General features: G+C 37.5%; 1 protein-coding gene across 1 annotated transcript in view; it reads right to left on the bottom strand.

The window, feature by feature from the left end:
• Positions 1-20359, bottom strand: part of DST (dystonin) — a 219477-nt gene that overhangs the window by 19651 nt on the left and 179467 nt on the right. The window contains 24 exon segments of the mRNA XM_053458898.1: positions 24-183; positions 522-691; positions 2589-2708; positions 3041-3247; positions 3409-3564; positions 3685-3855; positions 4702-4830; positions 5226-5423; positions 5636-5791; positions 6233-6406; positions 6747-6848; positions 7303-7404; positions 7491-7613; positions 8063-8289; positions 8634-8865; positions 9197-9400; positions 10803-11021; positions 12590-12697; positions 12784-12903; positions 14917-15123; positions 15250-15491; positions 17005-17089; positions 17751-18077; positions 18972-19131. Of these exon segments, the coding sequence (XP_053314873.1) occupies positions 24-183; positions 522-691; positions 2589-2708; positions 3041-3247; positions 3409-3564; positions 3685-3855; positions 4702-4830; positions 5226-5423; positions 5636-5791; positions 6233-6406; positions 6747-6848; positions 7303-7404; positions 7491-7613; positions 8063-8289; positions 8634-8865; positions 9197-9400; positions 10803-11021; positions 12590-12697; positions 12784-12903; positions 14917-15123; positions 15250-15491; positions 17005-17089; positions 17751-18077; positions 18972-19131 (4099 nt within the window).

Raw genomic sequence — 20359 nt, 5'->3', positions numbered from 1 at the left:
CCAATGTTGTCCAATGCTATTACCTTGTGGTTATCTATAAGGTTCATCACTACATCAATGTCTCCGTGCACAGGCTGATCTTCGGCCAGCTGGGGCTCTACTCTGTACAGCCAGTCAATGAGAGCTTGCAGAGCGTCCGTGAACTGGCCTGAGAAGAGAAGTGCTTCCTCCAATTTGTTTTGTCTGACAAACACAAAAAAAAACACATCATCAGTGCCATAATGGCTGGTTTCAAAGGAAACGTTGAGACCTTGAACATTCCCAACCACTGTATGAAAACACAAGTTCCAGGGGGGCTTGTACTTCTTGGAACCTCATCTGTAGTACTGCACAGTTCTACTAATATTCTGAGTGATACTTACTATATCCAGTCCTGTATAGTACTCTGTAAAATATATAGCATTTACGTAGATGATATATTCACATATTATATATATATATATATATATATATATTTCCCTTAAAAACAACCAAGAAGAGTTCAGATGGCGATGGTTATTGCATAAGAATCACAGTGGTACCTTTCTATAGATTTCCCACAGACGGTGTCCCATTTGTCTCTTATCTCACTAAGCATGTCATCCAGTTTCTGTATATCATCTGCCAGTGTTGCTTTCTCTTTCAGTGATCGCCCACTCCGCGTGGTGGTATCATAAACCGAATGCTTAGCTCCTAATGCTTTCTGAAATTCCTGCAATAAAAAACCCTATTTTGTTGATCACATTTCACGCTTTGGTAACCCCTTTAAAATACGCAGGGCAAAAGAGACGCTACAACATGGTTTGGTAATCCTTCCTGACCACGGGGAATGTTACACAGATCCATTTGGCATCACACTACTGGAATTATATAGTCTAAGACTCTAAATCATGACAAAGAATACCTAATGTGATACGTCATCTAAGTAACAACCCGACGGAAACATTTGCTCATAGCTGTTCCATCTTCCAGACCGATGTGTTGTTGTGTGTAGAGGGTTGTAGTACAGATTATGTTATTAGCTTGTGCAAGTAGTATAGGGATTAGTATTGGCAGATCATCAGAGGTAGTAAAAGCCCATTCCAGACTCACTTCAGTAATCTATCAGCCTATATACTGGCCGCAGGTTGAAAAAAAAGAAATTTATATGAATTTCCAGTTAAATTAGTATCTACAGTACGGAATTTGGCAGTAACATACTCATCCACAGAGGAGAGCTACAAAAACTGAAAAATGTACCCAAATATATGAGATAGACAGATATCCACCCTATACGGTTTGAATTCGGAACTCACTTGCACCTAAGTCAGTAGGGTATACTCACTACAGGGTATTTCCATAATACGTTAAGAAAGGTCAATTATGGCCAGTTCCTTTTACAAGCAGGTCCGATGTGGCCAGGTAGAATGCATAGTTAATGCCAGCAGATAACCTGCTCAAGGTTTACTGAATAATGCTTCTGCGCAACGAAAGCTTGAAGGAATTTCCCACAATGCTCTGCCAATTATTTAAGTGGTACTCCAGAAATTGTGATTTCCTTGTACAAAATAGTTATTTCTATTCGGATGGGATTTATCCTTGTGTTTTATTAATTTAAGATTATTTCCAAAAACCAGCCATACAAGATACACTTAACTGCTAGATTTCGAAACATTGTAGAACAATGCAGAATATGTACAAATCACAATGATTTCAGCCTTACCATTTTATTTGCATTGAAAAAAAGTTTTAATAATGGAAAGTCTGACTTCTTTTCTGAATCTCTTCCAGCTCTGGTTAGTATGGCAACCGAATTTCCCACAATATATTTTGGGGGTTTTCATTAAAGGGATGTGATTCCACATGCACTAGTCTCCGTCAATTATAGCTATTATTTTAAATTGCTCCATTATAAAATGTAAAAATGAACCAATCCAAACAACAAATCCTATAAATCCTGAATGCTGGGAAAACTAATTCCTACAGAGACCTCTCTGAAGTCCAGGTACATGTTCATTCATGCACACAAATGAAATCCAGAAGCTTCTACTATGTTACAGATAGGGCGTCAATAGGGGATTTAAAGAGGGATTTAGCAGGAGAATTTGCTTTTTTAACGGAAGCTTCAGTAATTCATAGTTGAATCAATTCAAGAAGAAAAAGGTTTGGCCCCTCAAAGGGCATCATACTATCAGGAAGATAAAATGTTCAACACTCTTGCAAACTTTCGCTTTAGTAAAAAAAACCTCTTTATGTGCCAAAGGAATATGAATGTACCTATATTTACATTCCAAGGGTTATTCTTCCAAACACAGACATTTCCACCGACTGAACATTTCATGTAAGGGTTATCACTATGATCTTTTTGATCTGAAGAATTTTTACTACCTCGTGTCTACAAGGGTATTTTACATTGAACTATGTGAAAGCAACAAAACAAACAATAACATCATTCTGTATGCTACATATATTGGGACATATTAGTAAGATAAATGACGGATAGCACAGAATGTATACCCCAATACCCAAAATCTGGGTATAATATCTGCATTGTATTGTAACATAACAAATATCTGTCCTTAACATAACATGGGGTTATTGTTGGGTCTTACCATATGTTTATGACTTACCTTATGCATTGTTAATTGTGTCTTGATCTTGTCTGGGTCATTTGCAATTTCAAGTTCTGAATCCAAGGATATTTCTGATTCCTCAAGCCATTCCATTAGTTTGTCAAAAGCTTCCTGAAACTATGAAACAATTACAATTAGCTGAAATGTATTCTCACCCCCCCCAGCACTAGAGGTTACATGTTAATGCTAGTTGTATCAGCCACTTTCTTCCTACACATCATAGGCTAAGATGGGCATAAAACCTCAAGCAGAATGGGCAGAATTGAGGTTGGTCAACATGGGCAGGTTTTCTGTTAAGGCCTTCCCCTTTGTTTTTTGTGATTAATCTTAAATCTAGGCATTCAAGACACATATGCACAATACCTAGTGGATAAACCAGCCCTGTATTGGCTGCGTCTTATCTATCCGTTAGCCATTCAGATATTGGGAAACAACTAATCTCAATTTACCTGTTTTGACCTTTTACGTGCATCGTCCAAAGCCCTTCCTCGCTCCAGTGATCTCTGTACCACATTTTCCCATCGGCTTTGCACACTGATTAGTAAATTTTTAATCAAAACAACATCTTGCTTTTGACTGAAGTACTTCAAGTGAGTCCCGGTCTTGTCTAGCTCCATAATCTGATCCTTGTGTGCATTCACTTCTGTCACAAACACCTAAAATGAGACAGCGAGCACTATTAACCTGTGCCCGTACAGCATTGCTCATGGACATAGGAATTATATAACCAACTCATAAATTGTAATACATTCTAATCAATTACTACTGGAGAAAAGACACTAGGTAGCTGGTGCTCTGAAATATTAGACCCACTAACCTTGTGTTCATCAATCTGAAACAGTACAGTATCAAGTACGAGGCTTGGTGGTGAAGCCATAGTCAGGGTTTGCTCTGCTTGAGTAAGCCAGTTAATAAAGTCCTGGAGAGAATTATGAAATCCTGTTGCCGATTCCAGAGCTTCTTCTAATTTTGTCTAAAACAAACAAAAAGAAATCCAACTGTTAATCCTACTGCCGGGTATCAAACAGGTAATAAAAAAGGTCTACTTTTTTGGCTTCTTTTTTATATCACCCTCAGATAAATTTAGACATACCTTTCTCTCACTCAGCTTGGTTTCAACAGATTCCCATTTCTCTTTCAGGTTGTTTATATCTTGATCTACATTTGCTTCCGGGTCATCCATGCACCTTTCCATTAACTGTTGACTTTTAAGCACTAGATTCCTGTATGGACCTTCTTTAGCTTCAAATGCAGCATATAGTTCCTATACATTGTAAAAAAGACTTTCAATTACCATCCATGTTAAATTCACCACTCCTGTGACCCAGAGAAAGAGCACGGTGACCTGGAGACTCTGGGTAAATCTCAATTAAAATGTCTGGTAGTTATTGTATTACGTTCAATGCAGGCTGATAGATCTGGATTTCAGAATCTGAGTGAGCACAGTGATAAATTATTTAGTAAACAATTTAAAAGAGAAGGATTCCAGCAATAACCTGTCTATCTTTGGAACTAAACTGCCTGTCCAGCATCTCCCAGATTCCTGGAGCCCTTTAACGTGTGAGCTGAAGTGGCGTTTTTGGAAGTTTTCAAAACAAGACTGCAAATTTTCCTTTCTATCCATTTAAATATTAGTGCATTTTTTTTTCACAAAAACAACTAAAAAGCACAAAATTGAGTGGGATATGTACAATGTAGTTTACATTCCGCTCAAGAAAATAACCTGGAATATAAAATATAACAAACACATATATTTATATATTCTCAAATAAAATTTAGAAAAGTTTACAAAAACATATATTTTTATGAATTCCGTATTCTACTTGATGATATTAAGCATCTCTTACTCAACAGAGTTTATGGTCACTTTTTTAAGATTATTAATGCATTAAATCCCAAATTATTGTTTTTTTTTAGCCCTCTGAAATAAGACAATGTCAAAGTGAATAGAGTAGGCAAACTCTATTCACTCTATACACAATATACTTTGTCTGCATAGGTCAAATCAGAAGATGACATCTTATTACAAATGGTTTGGTGGTGTAGGTTTAAAATATTGCTGTATATGGCATTTTTCTAGTTCAGTATAAACCTAGATACGGGTTCTTACCAGATGAGCATTGAGCTGCTCGCGAGCGGTTTCTGGTAACCCTCCAACGGGTTTGGATGTCAGTAAATGACGTTCAGTGTCTGTCAGCCATTGATGCATTTCTTCAATTTCACTGTGCAAACCTTGGGCCTATGTTACAGAGCATAGATCACTATTAAACAAATGTCAGGGATATAACATAACGCAGGCCCTTGTAACAAAGTCAACAGATACTTCTGGGTTTCCTGCAACGGCAGATAGTTTACCATATATTCATATGGAATTACGGAAGCTGGAACCAAAGTAGGATAATTTATAAATTAAGATAAAAATTCTCTTGATGTATTATCCATCTGATAGAGCAGGCAGAACTTTTCCGATAGATGGTAACGATCTACAATCATACTTATTATGTGCATTACAGATAGCTGAGTAACAGTTATAACTTGAGCATCCCAAATAATGAAATAAGTGAATAAACTACTAGATTATAAGACTGGCACGTATATATAACAAGACCACTGTCCCCACCGTTCATTTTGTACCTGGAAAAGTGCGCTGTCCAGCTGTTTCCTCCTCTCTTCTGTTTTGCTCAGGACCTTTTGCCACCGTTGGCCCAAAGTCTCCAGCCTGCTCTGTAAACTGCTTGCTTCTTCCCCCCCAGTAGATTCAATAAGATCATTGCCTGCCTTCATGACCGTTTCTACACTGGACTTATGTGCCAGGACATCATTTTGTAGTACCTGGTTTAACAAATGCCAAAGTTACAAAGAACATTTTAAATAAACTTTTTATATTTGTGTACCAACTTTCTGTAGTGTAAGTTAATATGGAGTGATAACGTTGGTTTCTTTTTGCAAAGTTACTTCCGAGAGGCATCAAAACACCTTCTGAGCAGGAAGCCAATAAAAAATAAAATCATTATCTCATGCGAATATGGTATTTCACAACATACATGGTGTTTTGCGAGTTCGATCTCAATTGTCTTGGGATCACCGCCAACGGGTTTCTGCTCGCTTAGCAGTCCTTCTGTGTGCGTCATCCATGTTAACAGCTCGTCTAATGCGTGCTGGAAGGGTCCCAAAGCCAAGAGCGCGCCTTCCAATTTGTGCTGAAGTGGAACAGAGTCCATGTTAAAAACCAAGCAAGATGATTTTATTGTAATCCTTTAGGCCCTGGATATCGATTGGGCACCATAAAGATACATTCACACACAATATCAAAACAATTCAATTTCCAGGGAACAGAGAAATAAAACTGTGGTAAATATCCATGAAATCATCAATACAACAAGGGGCAAAGGATGCCACCAGGATAACAAGGGTCTAGGATACATATCCGCGTTTATATGTGTCTAGTCACATACAAAATGCAGCTGTCCATGTCTATATCACACAGCACCCTTCATATAGACATTATTCTTTCCATGGGAAAGGCTGTATATTTAGAAGCACAATGAAGGTGGTGAATAATGAATCACTCGGTAGAAGTGTATCGTTTCTTCATATGCACCTTATCTATCTAACAATAAAGATTGCTGGTTTCTTCATACCTGTCGGTTGATAATTTTACCCTCAAGGGATCGCCATAAAAGTTTGAGCTCTTTCAAGGAATCTTCAACAGCTTGCTTATCGCTCTCCTCTGTCACTTTCTTCAGCAACAGCTCTTTTTGATGATTCAACCTTTCCAGTTCTATTTGCTGTTGGTACGCATCTGTCTTGAATTGCTGTAGAGGAACGTGAAGTTACCGTTAAATATACTGAAAGCATGCAGCTTTCTTATACAGAGCCTCAATATTTATTGAATGTTTTTCTTTAATCTAAGAGAGTGGCTTAATAATACACAACTAACATGACAAGTACCAGCTAAATATACACTACATTAAAGACATAAAGTGTAAAACTGGGTGCACAAGTATACATTTACTTACAAATCACAGTAATATCAGTGGGATACCTAATATAATCCCATATACAGCAGTAAAACTGTACCACAATTCTTTACGACAAGGGGCTTTACTGTTAAGCAATTTTTGGGTTTGGAAAACCAAAAAGATCAGTTGTTACCTTCAGCTCCACAATTTGCTGCTTCACTGTTTCTAAGTCTGTTCCAATAGGCGGCATCGTGTCTACTTTCCCTGTTGCGATGTCCACCCAGTCAAACAGGGCCTGTATATGTTATAACATAATGTGTATCAAACATGCAATAAGACAAAGGAGCTACAGACAGCTGATTCAATGGCAATTCTGTGATTTAAGATGAAGTTCTGCATCAGTTTACCAAGAGGCTTTCTGGAACACCATATGAACTAGTGTTGATGTAAAATGGACCCTAAAATAAATCTTACTGAAATGGGGGAATTAGGTTTTTAAACTCACCATATTAGAAACCTTTATATTATTTTATTACTTTTTCTTAAAAAAATAAATTAAAATAAAATGTTGATTTGTTTTTTTTTACTGCAGAACAACATTTAGTAAACAATGCCCTTGAAAGAAACAAAGATACTCAGAAAATCTCCTCTAGCAGATGTACACACCAAAACCAAACAAAAAAGAATAAATGAAGAAGAGGTCAACGTCTCACATAATAAGAGGTAAGACATGTTTTATTGTATAATACCTGAAGGCCATCTTGAAACTTCACTGCCGCCTGCATAGCTTCCTCGAGCTTCTGCACTCGTTCATTCCAGGTTTTATTTAGGGTGTCCCAGGCAGAATTAAGCTGAAAATCAAATAACATTTAACTCAAGGTCTATGAACCATACGCATCAATATTTACATGATTCTGTGAAACATTTTAATACATACCTCATCTATGTTTTTATTCACGACGGGTTTGTCAGGTTCACCACACGCAATGGTCAGCTCAGACCCAAGGTTAATGACGATATCCAGTTCTTCTTGTAACCCATCAATTTCTTCTCTTATTACCTAGCACATTATAACAGACAGGTGACTTTTATTATGGAAAGAAAACAGCACAATTCCGCACTCACAAAACATTGAGTGGTTCCAATGAGTAAGAGAACCACCACAGTAGCTATCAGCCTTTTAGTCCCAGTTCCCTTGCAGTCAATAATAATAACCAAAGAACCATTTGTTGGGTCGACACCTGTGTGAAATGAAGCGAAATCCAGATTAGAGAACAAGGCTGCTTCATTTGACACATGTTACTGTGTTTGTCATTGCCCCCAAAACAGACCATGGGATCTGTATTTCAGTAAGTACCATGTAAGACAAGATCAAAATGGAAATAATAAAAAGAAGACAACATGCTGTCATATGACATTTTGCCTTAAGTGGTTATTATGTATGGAATATGCCATACAGAGCTGTTTCGCCCCATCTGACCCTGGTGTCTCATGTGTCTTAAATCTCACCTCCGCGGCTTCTTGTTGCTGTTTAACTACAGAAGGATCAACCCCGGGTTCATCAAGTTCCCGGATAAAATCTTGGGTGTCCTTAATGGTGGCAATTAAAGCAATGTGGTCACACCAGAACTTCTCTGCCAGCTCCATAACGTCCAGCAACTGGGCCTCTCTTTCCTCTGTCAAAGCCTGGATGTCCTCCCAGATAAAGACCATTTGGTCAAGCTTATCTTGGACAGCTAAAAAAAAGAAGAAACTCACTATATAAATATTTGCTTCAGCAGCTTAAATCATTTCAACTAAAACAATTCAAATGATGTACTTTTTAGATGATTGTGGCTCTACAAAACTGCAATTAAAGCTCGAATAATGCATAAATTATTGTAACCATAAACAGATCTTAGCTCTAGCCTTTATCTTGCCAAAACACACATTTCATAACAATGTCTCAAGAAAAAAAATGATTATTAACTCCAAACCTAACTTTGGCACAATATGACAGAGCAGTACTTCAAGTTACACTACTTAGGTTTCATTGAGAAATAAAAAGATTGTTTTGTTGTTGTTTTAGAGAACACATTACCTTTGGCTGAGATATCCTTATCAGCACCTTCTGAACGAGCAATCATTTCCTCCCCGCGCATCTTGAGCGTTTCATAGACAGGCTGAAGCTTTTGCAGCTCTACGGACACATTTTTATTATCGCTGATCTGTTCTCTAATCTTCTCGCACTCTGCGGAGATGGAAGGTGGCTGCCTCAAGCGTTCAGCTATGCGTTGTAGGCTTTCAAGTGTCGGGTCGATCTTGTCATGAAACTTGTTGGGGGGGAAAATAAACACACAATTAGGTGCCACAAAATTATGCTCATAAACATAAAAGTGAAGTGATCTATGTTCTAGTAATATATGTCCCTTTATGCTTTCCATATTATATGGTCATCACTTAATTAAATAAATAATGTGAATGGATACCAATTGCAAAAAAAAAAGAGCACAAACATCATCTGGTAAGTTTATAAGCCGCCCGCCAAAGAACTGACAAGTGAGTGCTATTTCAGTTGAATTATAGACCCTTCTAGCATTCAGTATGACCTGTGCCGAAAGTATGCTAACAATAGAGTGACCTGAAAGTTCCTGGCACCAATACCTGTGAGGACTGTGAAATGGCTTCGTCCAAGGCCACAGCTCGTTTCTTCACAGCCTCTTTGATGTCACAGTATAGTGCGTCGGCCGACACATATTTCTCTTCGATGAGGAAGCCTTCTTCAGGGCTGAGTTCTAGGAGTTGCGGCCCAGTTTTATTCATCTTATCTATATGAGGTTTGTGTTCAGCGATGAGCTCACGGAGTTGCTAGGACAAAACATAAATGGGTTGCTTGTTTTTGCAATTACAGCACTTTTAATGCATCCAACTGGCAAAGTACAGTAAACATATTTATCCTCTGAGACATATAAAGCAAAAGGCACATGATATATGGACATGTGTAATCCTTATTTTAAGACTGTCTGTATGTGTCAGCTACAACTCTACATGTTGAACACAGGACTGCTAAGGCAGGAATGAACATATGGACAGTAAGCCACACACTACATTACAAGACTGGCTACAAAGTACACGGGGTGCATGGTGTGTCTGATGGCTAGTTCAGCAAATGAAGACGCCTGAGGTCTAATGTATAGCCAGAGGCTGTAAGGCATCAACGCAAAATATCCAGTGACTCAAATGAGCTCTAAACAACACTCTAAAACTGTTATTTTTACAAATTATAAAACATCAGGGTCTCTTGCATTTAAGTAATCTGTGTTGTAAATAAGTGCGGTAACGTCTCTGATCATCTGTAGGATAAGGTAGGTCTCACACAGATTTACACGTACTTTGTAAAAGGTGCTGGCCTACAAACTACATGCCAGAGGGTAACACACCAGTGACAATCAAAAAGCTAAATGCTCTATTTTTCTTAGAACAAAACTCTAAATGTATAACAGCATGGAACTGACTTGTGCAGATAATATATCATCATTAAGAATAGTTCTACAAAACAGTCCAAATATTTTAAAGAGTGGACATGAAATACTTTTATAGATGACTATTAAAGGAAGAGTAAAACCCTTGAATTAAAAGCCAGAGTTGAGGCGTGTATGAGCTGGAACTCCGAATTTAACAAATAAGCAATCCTTGTAAGTGACCAATTCAGCAAACTCTTTGTTTTCATAAAAATATAACCCTCAAAACTCTCTGGAGACCAGAACGTGTTTACAATGGTCCTGCAATACAAACATTGGAAGATTTTTAGTTTTGGAAAACTATTCAAAGCAACAAGTGATGGAGACGCTCCAATCCACCAGGGAGAAAAACACTGTTAGCACAATTAAGCAAAACCATGGAGTGGTCTTACAGTTAAAAACGTGTTATATATTTATTACATTTAAACTACCATGCATGAAGAATACCAGGATACCATCTTGGTTACCACATAAAATAATAATACTAATAATAATTTAGCTATAAATACTACATGCTACCGCACACATGAAGTAGTATCTGTCTAGTCTATGCTGCACTAAAATGTACTTTATCTTTAACATAACTGACAATAGAGGTTGCTTTCCTGGTTGTCTAGGTTGCTTTTCAAGGATTGTGAAGTAAATGAACATTACAAACAGGTTTGTACGGGTCCTCGGGGACAAACATTTCCTGCTGTAGAGGAGAAAGCTATTAGAGAAGTAACCGCTGCTCATGGAAGAACTCTTACCCGGATCTCTTCTTGTTGATATTTCAGAGTGTCATAATCCAGAGCCGGTGCGGGAAGCTGGGAGATGACGCGCTCCGTTTCCATTAACCACGGCCATAGTTCCTCACAGGTCTCCCAAAACTGACTGACTAAGGATACGGCTCGTTCCAGTTGAAGGCTCCTTTCAGCGTTCAAGTGACAGACGTCATCGTACTTCTTCACCAGGTTTCTCAGCTTGCTCTTTAGTGGGAACATAAATATAATTTTTTTACATGTTCATGGAATCCAACAACTATGATAAAGTGTAGCAGAAAAACTCCCAAATGTTTATTAATCATCAAATTATAGGGAGCAATCTATAACATAAACGTCAATAATGTATGCATATACCATAAGATTGTGTTGGCTCTGTGTGGCTGTTTTATGTAGTAGTTTGTAAAGTGAAATCCATGCCCATATGGACTGCCTGTTATATTCCTGTCTCTTCATCATGAAAGCACTTTAATTCAGTACAAAGCTTTGACATCCTGAATTCAATGTTTATGACCAGGGTAAGCACATTTTCCGATGTTTTATGACATAAATTAGCAAAATCTATTCATTTTTATCAGTGTGAAAGCTAGATAAAAGAGGGAATGTGAGTTATTAAGTTAATATAAATGTTAATGCTTTATTTTAGAGGTGGAAAAACAGTATGAATGACTTGGTTGCAGACATTAATTAAATGACAACAGAGCTATGCTCATTACGACAGTAACTTTATTATTTAACCAGTCACTTCTAACTGAGCCTTGAATCTAAAAACAAGCTTGGCAGATAGTTTATATTTCCTAGTTATTTTAAGAAAGCGCAGGTTTATATTTAAATATCCCACCTCACTATAACAGCTTAGCGGTAACATAGTATAACCACTTACAGGCTTCATGCATTTAAAGTCCCTTCCAAATCCATGTGTCTCACTATAGCTTCCCATCCAACACACCGAGTAATGTGCATGTCCTATCATCTAGACCTTCTAGAGTACTGATGGCCAACAGGCAGACTGGGAGTTGCAAGTGCCCCTCGAGCATTTTTAGTTTTCATACATTATTGACATCACTAATTTATTCGGTTCAGCCTCCAGAGGCATCTCAAGTTCTAATAAAAAGTTGGACAACACTGTCCTGGAGAACTGAAATATAGTTGTTGAAGCCAGATATTTGTACAGTCAGGCATGGAAAGCTATTCTATGTTTTTTTATGATTCAACCACAGCTGACTCATTAAATATCTGGTCTTTGTTTGGACATTTTTTTTGTATTACATGCAATATATTTATAATTATTTTACAACATTTATATTGGCATTCGGTATCCACTTGGCCTTTTCCTACTGTATTTAAGTTACACACCACCAAGAAAATAATAGAATTCTGTCTCAAGAATCTGTCAAAGCGTCTGGCTGCAGCACATAGCCAAACACCACAGGCGTGCAATCATACCCCTACGCGGTCAATGCATAGGTAAACTGGAAACTTTTTTATTCTAGCAGATTTTTTAAAAAAAAGATAACTTAAAAGGTATCATGATGACAAATTAAAAAAAAAACATGGATCTGTTCTACAAAGTAAAACTAAATTTGACGTGCCTGCAGCTTGTCATGGGTTACAAAAACACATGACATTCAATGAAGGAAACTGGAAAGATGCTGATGACACTGGGAAAGTACAATTGTCTTTCAATGTTGATGTCTCATCAAAACGCCTTGTGACATCCGCCCCAAAGGGCTTTCTAGTTATTGAATGTTGATATTATTTAGACAAAACGGTACCTTCATGGACTGCTTTTCTTCTTCGTTTAATGTATTCATAACCTCCTCTCCTGAAGCAATCAGTTCATCAATGGTATCTTTGTGTCTTAAAATTTCCATTGCGAATCCCTAGAAATATAAAATTGCTTGTGAGTTTCTGTCCGTCTAGAGTGGCATTAGAAACACATTCCCGCATCGTGAACACGTTACGTTACCTTTTGCATCTGGAGTTGTGCTACAGCCTGGTCTTGCTCGAGGGCAATGTGACCCGCGGCTATCATTTTATTTTCAGTTTCTTCGGTCCAGGACTGCTCTGCACTAACTGCTTGCTCAAACTAAAACAAAAGACACATGTTTAAATTATTATTATATCTGACAGATAAGGTAGTGGATAGTTAGATATAAAAATATAAAAAAATGTATATTTTTAACCCCTCAATCTTCCAACAGAGCATGCCTTATTACAATAGCGTTTTAGATTCTCCTGGGGCTCTATGAAAAAAATATTTCATTTCTAGAGCTCAATCCATAAGGGCATTTTGCCAATGCATGTAAGCAAATCCCTTTTTTTTCTGGCACAAATAACACAAAACTCTGATAGTAAAAAAGACGCGAGTTGAGTAATGGCAGCCAAGTTCTTACTGGTGATTTAGTTATTATGTCATGAAAAATGTTTTCAGTGCTTTACAGATTCATGTAAACTCCTTTTATCAGTGAAAACCATGCATTATCCTGTAGCATGAAGTTGAATATATTTTTTGACAATATACAGAGCTGCGGAATATGAAGTCGCTATATAAAACAATAAAAAGTAATATTAATATTGCGGCAGAATTCAGAGTAGTCATATTTATGTTTTTTATGGACAAAAATGCAATGCAGCATTTCTTTCTAATTTAAAGCTGTTCTCTGACTCTTGGATAAATGCACTTCTATGTAAACAATACTTGGTAGTTTTGAATCTTCCAGCTCATTAATAACTAGATCACATGGAAGACACAAAGTGACAAGAGCTGGGAACCCTTAGTTTTTTACTCTAATGGCTTTGTTCACCTTCGCTATCAGCATGTCTTATGTGTCTTCACACAATTCTCACACTACACCACCGGGAATATGTACTGCACGGTTTTGAACCAATACCAATTGCAATACAGCCAGTAGCTACCATACTGATGTTGGAGTCATGTATATCAGTCCCTGAGGTGGAGCAATTGGGCAGCAGGACGGGCCGGTACTCGATTTCCCTTCCTAGACAAATGTCCATGCCAGATTTTGACTATCCAGTCCAAGATTTTGATGAAGTCTGCGACAGGTGCAGGAGAGGAGAGGACATTCCTCTTTGCTCCCAGGGCAAGGAGAGTCCCTAAAGTATCCCTGAGTGTGGGCTACCTACCTAGACCTATGTATGCACAGTCTGGGGGAGGTTTTCCAGAGCCTGGCTTAGCTAGGCCTGGCAGGGATACGGTAGTGGATAGGCTGGTCAGTCTGGGCCAGGAAAGTATAGATCAGACAGGGTTCTGATTAGTTTAGTAGAATATTGTTGTTCCTGAGCCTTATAGCCATAGAACACTGCATCCAAAAAGTTACTACATTGACCCTCAGCTAAGCGGTTGTGTCAAGATCCTGTTCTTAGGGGTGACAAAGGCCTTCTCCGGGCAATATATCAAATGCTTAGGGTACTTAGGGTCAAGATTTAGGCTAACAAAAAATCTTGAAATTACATGATGTACAAACCAGTTCTTAATCCTTATCTCACTAGCCTAATCACCAACCTTAAATTGAAGATCTGCTACATGGCACATTGGTATTCAGCAGAGGAATACTGTGTAAGTGAATAGTATAGTAAGTATCTTAATTCATGCAAACATGAAGCCAGATAGTAAGACATGTTTAGTGAGGAGTACAATGCCATTAGACAGGCTGTGGATTCATATATGTACGCTTATTAATTCTGTCTGCATGAAGAAGAGATAAGGAGGGCTGAGTGATGGCTTCTTTTGATAAACTCAGGTCAGTGCCTGCCACACATAAGAGAGTATAACAATAAAGTAATAAGCAGGCACACAAATAGCAGAATGGCTATCTGGGGCCTTTTGATCTGAATAGCACGGAGTAGACTCCAACAATGGAACAGATGGCTATAAGAATATACAAATTAGCTTTGCTCCAGATACTAAATATCTCCCTAGTTTGGACAAATTCCTTTCAAGCTATTCTTTTGTCCATGCATGTCAAATTGATAGCAACATTACTTTTTTACAGAACGTATGCTTTTGTCTAGAGACATGACAGCTTTTTTGTTTGTTTTTTGTTTTTCTTTACATGCTGTGGAGATTGTTATTCTGTACCTGTTGAGTTCTCAGTCTGGCAGCATCTATCTCTTCAACCATTTGTGTTACAGTGTCATTTACTAATCGGTAGCGCTCATTATCCTCCGTTACCATCCGGTCGAGTCCTCCTCGCGCTCTCCAAGGCACAAGTTCCAACAAAGCACTGCTGACTTCGTTTAAGGAGTCGAGCAAAGACTTATTAGACTTTGCTTCATGTTTCAGCTCCTAAAAAAGCAGAGGAATTAGAACTATAAATATACTGATTATTTATAACATACTAGAACAGTGCCATGTAACTAGAAGCTAGTGAACGTTATTGTCTGGGTGCATTAAAACTTGAATGAGCTTCACCTTTTTTCTTTCATGAATGAGGCTCAGTTCCTCTGGTGTATTGCTTCCTACTTCATACTTCTTCAGCTGATCTTCCACCTTGTCTAGCCACTGGCAGAGTTCCTCATGTGTGGAGTGGAACTGGGTGGAAAGACGAAGAGCCTGTTCAAGGACCTTGGACACTTCTGAACTTAACTTTGTGATCTCGGAATATCTTGACTTAATTCCATCCAGCTTTTCTTGAATGACGACAACTTCATCACCTAATGTATTATAAGAAAATATAAACAAGTCGTTGTAAGTGTAAGTGTGTAACTCTACAATTACCAGGACAAAGTATACATACAAAGTATACAAAGTATACATTGTTGTACATTCATTTAGTTATTACACCAAGACCTCTTATAAAGTGATTTCCTAATGTAGCATTTCTAGCATTTATTTCTGGAAGACTTAAGAGTCAGAGGCCAATGGATTATGGACTGATTACATGGATTAAACGTTGAAACTAACAAACAATACATTACAACATACTAAACATTGAGCTCATTCAAATGGCCAAAATAAATATTAAAACTGAATCCCCTATTCTTAAGTAACCCTTGTTTTAACATTTTCATTCTACAATACAAACTTAGAGTCTTCGGCAGCCATTAACGTAGTGGTCACTATAAGAGTGGAAACTGTCCAAGAGATATTGTGTTCAGAACCCATTTGGCAATCGGACCAGACAGACAAGAACATGCAGTCATATTTTTAACCTTGTTTTTGGTCTGCGTTTCTTGAATTAATTTGTATTTAAAATAGCACGGATTCTGTATGCCAGTCTCCAGTGGGTTGTTGGCAGAATAGTTGAAGAAACTGGGTCTCAGCCCAACCCGGGATGATGTCTTGTATGATAAACAATTTGTCAGGAAGCAGAGCTTGTTTTCACTTTGTCAAATGGGGCAATCAATCCAAACAAAACGGTGCTAACGGCACTGAAATGCTTTCAGCTGTGTTAAAGGGAAATGGGCTGCACACGTCCCTTTACATGTGTGCAAACAGTAGTGATGAGACGGCTGATCTTCTATTATGTTTAAAGCACTCTCCACACCTTAATCCGCATGTATCCAAATAAATGCATGGATGTTACAATGTGTGCAATCTTTAAAGGGAATCACAACATATGCATATTTATATGTTGACTTAAGCAATGCATGAGATTCAGTGAGATTTTTGATGTTTTTGCATTTAGTATGTTTGTTATCACACTAGATTACCATAGTAAAATAAAAATTAGCATCACTGATTTTATTCGCTAAGGTAAATTACATTAATACTCTTAAGGGGCTCAGGAATGTCATCAGGAAGCATCTAACTTTAGTCCTAACATGAGGACTATGGTGCAATATGGCTTTAAGGTGCATCTGGCATAACACGGGACTATATCACAGAAACCATATTTAAAAGCCAAAGATATTTAAGTGGCATGCATTCCCCACACACTTTCATAAAGATAATTAACACTTATGGGCGCTGAGTGATAAATGCAACAGGTCACAGTAAGTTAAAATATTTCATAAATCACTCTAAAAAAATTAGATCCGCGTATAATCCTTTTTTGCAACCATATCCAATTAAGCGTCATAAAACATTTTCAAACCTTGGAAAAAGACCATATGGCATACACATAGAGCTACAGACCCAGCTCTGGTTACACCGTGCCATCAGTAACACAATCACTTTCTACAGCACTCGTTACCTTGTTAATACCAGGGGGGTAAAAACACTCACCGGTGGTTTGTTTCAGGAGTTCCAAACCATTTTGGATGGCCTGGTCCACATTTTGTTTTCTCAGAGTTATGTCTTCCTGAAGGAGCTATAAACAAACATAGCCTGAATGAGAACCACTCGTCTATCTTATACTTCAGGGAGCTTAATCTACATATAACTAGATAACAGCGAGCAAAATGTGAGCAGGTCAGAAGTGTTGTATCTAAAAAAGCATACAGCAGTTATCGACACATAACATACAGCAGTTATAGACGTACCGTACAGTCAGGATCATACAGAATGCTAGCCATATGTTATTAACTCACTAGCTAGCTTTTGTTCAACTAGACCTATAGAGGCTACCATAAGGTTCTTGAGGACATGCAGTATTACTGCTCCGGGAAAGTTCCAGAATTGATTCTTTCGGTATTATTGTGCTTCTCATTTTTTTGGCCAAAAATATGCTATAATGAGTTATCTTTTTGGGGGGCAGTGCTGACACATAGGGATGGTTGCAAACCACTTATATGCTCATATACATTACTATGCAAAATAGTCTAGGAAATTCTTTATGCAATGGCGCTAACTTGTCACATATTTCAGAATAATCCATTAATTTACTTTGTTTTTGTTTGTTTTTTCAACGTCAGAATTGCAAAGGAGAAATTTGGTTATAAAATGATAGTTATAAAAAGGTGTAAACAGAAAACAATAAGAAACGAATAAGAAGAAAGAATGAAAATAATGATAAACGGATGTGTAAGTACCAGCAGCTCGGTGTGTTGCTTTGTGAGCACACCGATATTATAATCACGGACTGAGAGTTTGCTTAGCTTGTCATACGCTTCGTTTAGCCAATTCATGAGCTCCACTTCATCATCGCCAAATATCTGAGCATTGCAGTGGGCCTGCTGCAGAAGTTCACACCGCCTGTTACTTTTCTCCGTGATCTCCACGTATCTTCCCTGGCAAGTGTCTAATTTTTCCTGAACCATCTCTTTATCGTCCCTGGAACTCAAAGTCTTTAAAGACTGCCCAATGCTCAGACACTGGTGTAAAACTTTATTATGAGCTGTGATGTCTTCTTGAAAGACCTGAGTGGAGGAGTGAAAATGTAAAACAGAACAAAAAAGGGATGGCCAAATCATATATAAAGGGCAAATGAAAGAACAGAAAACGCAGAACTTAATCGGGAGGGTTAGTGTTACAGATGAAGACGTTGGACAATCAGAGCACCTTGAGAAGCACCTTCAACTCACTGGCAGCTTAGACTCATGAATCTTTTCTTCATTAAAACTTGTGGCTATTAATATTTGCATTAATTTAGTACACCCATGAACAGGTGTTTAATGTTATATTTGTATAACTTTTTATTATTGTAACGTATATATTTTAGATAAGATGTTTAGGCATTCATAATACAACCAGATCATATTAGAAATAAAGCCAGTCACAATGAATGTGCTCATTAACGTGCCGTGATTGAATTCTTTCTTGTACCGAGGAAATTTTCAAACGATGAGAAAAGACCCCCCTTTGTGTGAACTCCGTGCATTACAGACTGTTAAAGGAACAAAAAGTTAGCAGATTCCAAGTTGTTAGTCACTTTTTAAGTTTTGTGTGAACTCCGTGCATTACAGACTGTTAAAGGAACAAAAAGTTAGCAGATTCCAAGTTGTTAGTCACTTTTTAAGTGTCTCCAGTTTTTTAAACATTATTTGTACATCACGCTGGATTGTTAAAACAAACATTTTTAAAGCACCAGAAAGTACTTAAACATCATTCAAATAAATAGTGTTACTTGCAGGAAATACATAATAGAAATTAGAAGGGAAGGGGAAGAAACAAAACCCATGATATAATCTTCTCAAACTGATTAGGTTTGTGAAATAAATTAAAAATGGTGCTTTAAAAATGTAAATGTGATTCAGCATCAGAAAAAGAAGTTCAGCCCGAAAATTCTTCATTATTTTTTTTTTATTTCTTACTTTTTGTTGGGAAATCTGCTGAAGAAGTTTAGGTGTCTGGGTACCGATCGGTTCAGAGTTTGCTAACTTCTTCTCTGTGGCACTGAGCCATTCGCACAAAGGTTCCAAGGTGTTGTGAAAGTGTTCTGCGACAACCAAAATGCCGTCCAGCTGCCGATTCCTGCAAACCATCAGGGACCATCAGTCACACCACTAAGCTCGGTATGTAAATGCAAAACCAAGTTATTATAAAAAAATATCACCCTTCCTAAAAAAAATGAAACCTTTACAAGAAGCCAAATTGTCTTGGATACCACATGGTAAGCATACATATAGTTTAGATAGGTGACCATCAGTCATATACCACTAAGCTCGGTATGTAAATGCAAAACCAAGTTATTATAAAACATATAAAAAATAAACCTTTACAAGAAACCAAATTGTCTTAGATAGCACATGGTAAGCATACATATATATATATATATATATATATATATATATATATATATATATATATATATGATTAATTGAGCGTGAAATATAGTATACTTAAGATGAAAACATTACAGGACAATTAGGGAATGCCATGAATGTGTCCCATACGTTTGCAAATCTCTTCCTTACTAAACATGTACTGTGGTTGTTCATTAATAACACAAGGTAAAACACCAATTGTGTTGGTCCACGTTCCTGCTAATGGGATTTGGTAATGTGCAGTAATGATATCTAGGATGGATATGCAAAGAGAATAACCTCAGAATATACACAACGTGATAGGGGTTATTGCACACAAGACAAGCTGCGGCAGAGAGAGACGGCCTGGGATCAAATTTTTGCAGTCATGGCTTACTTTAGGTCTTTTTGATGTGATATTAGACTCTGTACTTGTTACCAGGCAGTGATAACTGAAATCAGGCACCATACACCTAAACGATGAACTGATGGAAAACTTTTTTTACTCAAGCAATGTATTCAGTGCCACACACATCAACACTAACAGGATATTCATATCCTGAAGATCTTATTAACTGGCTTAAAATAGTTTTCATTCTATTATATATATATATATATATATATATATATATAGCCCTAATTTGTTTGGAGGCTTGTTACCCGGCCCAAACGCTGATAAAATCATCAATTTCAAATATGTCATTATACAAGGTTTTATCCAGTGAGACCGGCAACCACGACTTCCTTTTCAAACGTGGATAATAAAGCGGTGTTGTAATTACATAGAGAGAATCTCATGACATCATTGGCACAGAGAGAAAAGCCAGAACCACAAGATGCAATTATAGATTTAAATAAACAGTTTGGGTGGATTTGATGCATTATTATAGAAGGAAATGCATTTGCTGGCTCCACCGCTCTGTAGTCTCACGGCTCATGCCCTTGTGAACCCGTCT

This window comes from Spea bombifrons, chromosome 3 (assembly GCF_027358695.1).
Source record: "Spea bombifrons isolate aSpeBom1 chromosome 3, aSpeBom1.2.pri, whole genome shotgun sequence".
NCBI lineage: Eukaryota > Metazoa > Chordata > Amphibia > Anura > Pelobatidae > Spea > Spea bombifrons.
Note: the sequence above shows the minus strand (reverse complement) of the source record. Positions and strands in the feature narration are given on the sequence as shown.